A 4,376-nucleotide genomic window follows, 5' to 3' on the forward strand; every position below is an offset into this window, starting at 1 on the left:
TCCGCATTTTTTTTTTCCCTTCACTTTTTTCCCTCCGCCCCTCTTTTTCCCACCCCTCCCCTTCCTTCGTCTGCCTTCCGCCCCCTTCTGCCCTTCCCCCCTCTCTCCGCGCGCGCCCGTGCGCGCCGGGCCTTCCCTTCCTTTCTCCCTTCTCTGTCGGCGGCCCGCGCGCGCGCCCGGGGCTCCTCCCCGCCGCGCCCGTTTCTTCTCCCTCCCTGCTCCTTCTTTCCTCCGCCTCTATTCTTTCCGTCCCTCTTCCCCCCCTCCTCCCTCTTGTCCCTCCCCCCCTGCGTTCCTCTTTCCTGCTCTTTTTCCTCTCCTTCCCGCTTATCCTCTTCCCCCTCCTTCCTCTTCCCTCTCCCCTTTTCCTTCCCGCCCACTGTTTTTTCCCTTGCCTCCCTTGCCCCCTCCGTCCCCTCCTCGCCCTCTCTTCCTCCTGTCGCTGTTCCTTCTCCTCTTCTCCCCCCGCCCTTTCTTTTATGCCTGGTCTGGCTCCGTCCCCTTTCTCCGTCCGTCTTCCGGCTCTCCCCTCGTCGCTCTCCCTCCCCCTTTGCCGCGTGCCTGTGCCTGTGCCCCCCTCCCTTTCCGTCCTGCGCGCCCACCCGCGCCGGTCCGTGCCGTGCCGCGTCCCGTCCCCGCCCGCACCGTGCGGTTCCGGCCGGTCCTCGCCCCGCGATCTCCCTCAGCTCCTCCTCTCTCCTCCCCCCTCCTCCTCCCTCTCCCCTCCGCCCTTTCTTTGCTGCCCCCCCCTTGTCTCCCTCCCTGCCCCCTCCTCCCCGCTTGTTCCTCTCCCCCCCCCCTCGTCCCCGGGCGCCTCTGTGCATCCCATTCCCCCCCTCCTCCCTCTTCCTTCCTCTCCTGCGCCCCCTGCGTCTCCTTCTTCCCCCGTTGCCCTCCCTGCGTGCCCTTCCCTTTCTTCCCCGCTCCCCCGCTTGGGCTTTTTCCCCGCCTGCATCCCTCCCCCCTGTTCCCACCCCTCTCCCTTCCTTCCTCCTCCTCCCTCCTCCCGCCCCCCCCTCCTCTTCCTTCTTCTGCGCGCATCGTCCCCCGCCGCCGTCGCGCCCCCCCCTCCCTGCGCACCTGTCCCTCTTTGCTCGGTCTTACCCGCTCCCTTCTGCTCGGTCCCTCTGCTCCCGTTGGTTGGGTCTCCGGCCCCCTTCTGCCGCGGGTCTCCGCCCCCCCCTTTCCCCCCCTCCGGCCTCGTGCCCTCTGCTAACTCCCCCCTTGTCCCCCCCCCCCCGCCCGCCCCCTGGCCGCCGTGCCTTGCACTTTCCTCCTTCTCCCCGTTCCGTTTTCCTCTTCTTTCCCCCGGCCCCCTCTGGCCTGGCGTCTCTGTCGCCCTGCCCGCCACCCTCCCTTTCTGTGCTTTCCCCCGGTCCTTCCCCCCCCCTGGCTTCGCGCCCCTCCCCGGTTGGCCGCGTTTGCTCTGGCGCCTTCTCTGCCGTCCTGTCCGCTGCCCCTCCTCCGTCCCCCCTCCTCCTACTTTTTCCCTTTCCTCGCCCGCGTCCTCTGTGCTGTCTTTCCGCTGATCACGCCGGCTCTTTCCGCCTCTGGCTCCCCTTCGCCCCGCCAACATTTTCCACGCCTCTCCTCGCCGCCTTTCCCCTCTCCCGCCCTCCCTCCCTCGCCCTGCCCGTTTCCCCCCCCTTCTTTCGGTCTGCTGTCCCCGCCCTCCTTCCTCCTCCCCTTTCCGGGGTCCTGCTTCGGGTTTACTCCCGTCCCCCCCCTCCTTCTTTGCTGCTGCCTCTCCCTCCTGGGGGTTCACCGTCCCGCCCCCAGTCCTCCGCTGCTCGTGGCTCCGCTCCGCAGACGCTGTGTCAGCGGCCCGCCCCCTGCTTTCCTTTTTCGCGGGGCCCCTTTTCCTCTCCGCCTTGGCCGGTTGGAGTCTGGGCCCTGGCTTGCCGGTGCTTGCCGCTGCTGGGGCGGCCTGCCCGCCCCCGTTGTGGTTGCGGCTCTCGCTGTTTCCCCCCCCCGACGCGAGTTCCTTTCACTTCGCCCCCTCTTTCCTGCGTTGGCGCTGCCCCGGTTGGCCGGTGCTCGTGCCCCTTTGCCCCTGGCGGGCCCCGCCTTTTGCCGTTGTGGTTTTTTTCCTTTGTTGGCCCCCCGGTTTCTGGGGTCGGCCCTCCCTCCCCTCCCCTTCCCTCTTTTTCTTCCCCTTTTGCGGTTCCTCTGCTCCGCCACCGTCGCCGCCTTTCCGTCTCGCTCCTCCCGTGCCCCCTTCCTCTCTCTCCCCCCCCCCCGGCGCGGCGGCCCCGCGCGCGCTCCGGTTTCACTTTCTGTCGCTCCCCTGCCCTGCCTTCTCCTTTTTCTTCTTCGTCCCTCCCCTTTTCTCCCCTCGTATTCCGGGTCTTTCGTTCTTTCTCTCCCCTCCCCCTCTAGTTTGTCCCCCCGACCCCGCCCCACCCCGCCCCCCTTCTTTTGGCTCCGCCTTGCCCCTGTTCCCTCCCCTCCCCCGGTCCGCTCCCCCTCCGGCCCTCTTTTCGGTTTGCCCCGCTTTCGCGCCGCCCCCCACCCCTTGTTCGGTCCCTTCCCCCGGCTTGCCCTCCCCCTGCCCTCCGTGCCCGCTCCCGCCTCCCCTTTTCTTGGCTTGTTGCCACGCTCCCTGCCCGCCCTGTTCTGCTCCTCTTGCCCCTCCTTCTCGGTTGTACTTTCCCTCTCCTCTTCGTCCTGTGGCCGCCTTGCCCCCTGCCGTTTCGGCCTCTCCCTTCTGCATTTCGTTTTCTGCCTTCCCCTCCTCCTCCGCGTCCTTGTCGTCTTCTCTCTTCTGTTCCCGCCCCTCCCGCCGTGTTTTTGCCTGTCCCGTTTCCTCGTCCTTTCTTCTTCTTGTTTTTTCCTCTTCTCCCTTCGCTTCGCCCCTTTTGCTCTTGCTTCTTTGCCTCCGGCTTCCTCTCCTGGCCCTCCTGGCCCGCCCGCCCCGCGTGCTCTTCTCTGCCTGTCCCCGCTGCTTCTTTTGTTCCTGTTTGGCTTGTTTCCGCTTCCCTGCCTGCTCTCTGCTCCCATGCCCCGCGGGCCCCCGTGTCGGGGTTCTCGCCCCGTTTTTTTTGTCCGTCCCCTTTTTCCCTGCCCCGCCCTTGTCGTTGGCTTTCCGTTTCCCGCGCTCCATTCCCCTCTTATTTCCTTGTGCCTCCTCTGCCCCCTGCCCTGGGCGCCCGCTGGCTGGCCCTTGCCTGGCCTGCTTCCCGGTTTTCTTTTCGTTTCTTGTTGTCCCTTTGTGTCGCTTTTCGCCTCTTGCCCTCGCTGGTTTTGGCCCTTACTTCTGTGCGGCGCCCCGCCCCGACCGTGGTCCGGCGTCCCCCCCCCCGTTCGCCGTCCCGCGCCTGCCTTGCGCTGTCCTCCCCGCCGCCGCGGTGCCTGGGCGCCTCTGGTTGGTCTCTCGGCGGCGTTTGCCGTTCAGCGCATCCGCCTCTCTTCCTCTGCGTTTTGTCCTTTTCGCTGCTTGGCTTACGGCTTTCGCCTGTTTTTTTCCCGGTTTCGGGCTTCCGGCGTGTCTCCCCGCCCCCTTTTTCTTTGTCCTCTTTCCGTGCTCCTTGCTTGCCCCTTTGGCTCCTGCTCTCCCTTTTTGCCCTTTCTGGCCGGCCCTCTTTTCTTTCTCCGTTTGCTTTCCTTTCCCTCTTCTCCTTTGCCTCTTTGGGTTGCTCTTCCCCCTTTTCTTCTTTCCTCCTTGCCTGTCGCCCCTTTTTTTTTTCCTCCCTCCCGGTCTTCCTTTCCTCGTTCTTCGTTGTTCTTGTTGCGCTTCTCTCTGTCTTGCTTCTTGTCTCTCTTTACTTTGCCCGTGCGCTTTCCCCGCCTTTGTGCTTTGCCTGTTACTTTCCCCCTGCCCTTTCCCTGCGCTGTTGGCCGCGCTTGCCTTCCTTTTTTGTGGCCCCCTGCCCATTTCCCGCGTCCCCTTTGTTTCGTGGCTCTCCGGCCTCTTTTTATCTCCGAGCGCCGGCCCTCCCCTTTGCCTTCCTTCCCGCCCTCGCACCTCCACTTTCTTTTTCGCATCTTCCTTCCCGCGTCGCCTTTCCTCTATTTTTCTTTCTGGTCCTGGCTTTTTTTCCTTTCGCTTGCCCCCCTCATTTTCTTTGCTTGCCCTGCTTCTTTGCCCCTTCCATGTCTTTTTCCGTGCTTCTCCCTTTCCTGGATCTTCCCCCTCTCCCTTCAGCGTTCCTCCGGGTTGTCGGGCCCCTCTTTCTTCTTTTTTTACGCTTTCCTTCCCTCCCTCCTTTTCTTCTTTCCCTGCCTTCTCCGTTCGTTCTCCCTCCCCCTTGGCTGGTGCTGCCTTCCTTCTCTCTCGCTTTCCCTCTCTCCCTCGCCTTCTCCCTGCTGTCTTCCCTATTCTCTCGCCTTCTCTCTCTGTCTCTCTTGTCTTGCCATTTCCGCCTTTGTCTTTCCTT

The 4,376-nt window shown here is 64.6% G+C and overlaps 3 protein-coding genes across 3 annotated transcripts; all 3 read right to left on the bottom strand.

The window, feature by feature from the left end:
• Nucleotides 1-682: 682 nt before the first annotated feature.
• Nucleotides 683-1,576, bottom strand: LOC114578933 (glycine-rich cell wall structural protein 1.8-like). Its single transcript, XM_028692561.1, has one exon. It carries the CDS (start codon nt 1,574-1,576, stop codon nt 683-685), a length of 894 nt encoding a protein of 297 aa, XP_028548394.1.
• Nucleotides 1,577-1,761: 185 nt separating this feature from the next.
• Nucleotides 1,762-3,000, bottom strand: LOC114578934 (ribosome-binding protein 1-like). Its single transcript, XM_028692562.1, has one exon. The coding sequence runs from the start codon at nt 2,998-3,000 to the stop codon at nt 1,762-1,764; it is 1,239 nt and encodes a 412-aa protein (XP_028548395.1).
• Nucleotides 3,001-3,250: 250 nt separating this feature from the next.
• LOC114578935 (octapeptide-repeat protein T2-like) lies at nt 3,251-3,874 on the bottom strand. Its single transcript, XM_028692563.1, has one exon. The coding sequence runs from the start codon at nt 3,872-3,874 to the stop codon at nt 3,251-3,253; it is 624 nt and encodes a 207-aa protein (XP_028548396.1).
• Between the last annotated feature and the right edge of the window lie 502 nt (nt 3,875-4,376).

The sequence above is a fragment of the Dendrobium catenatum genome, unplaced genomic scaffold (genome assembly GCF_001605985.2).
Source record: "Dendrobium catenatum unplaced genomic scaffold, ASM160598v2 original_scaffold_226698, whole genome shotgun sequence".
NCBI lineage: Eukaryota > Viridiplantae > Streptophyta > Magnoliopsida > Asparagales > Orchidaceae > Dendrobium > Dendrobium catenatum.

Excerpts from the sequence above, each read along its gene's own strand:
- LOC114578935 (XM_028692563.1), bottom strand. The coding sequence starts at position 3,874 with ATGGGCAGGGGGCCACAAAAAAGGAAGGCAAGCGCGGCCAACAGCGCA.
- LOC114578934 (XM_028692562.1), bottom strand. The coding sequence starts at position 3,000 with ATGGGAGCAGAGAGCAGGCAGGGAAGCGGAAACAAGCCAAACAGGAAC.
- LOC114578933 (XM_028692561.1), bottom strand. The coding sequence starts at position 1,576 with ATGTTGGCGGGGCGAAGGGGAGCCAGAGGCGGAAAGAGCCGGCGTGAT.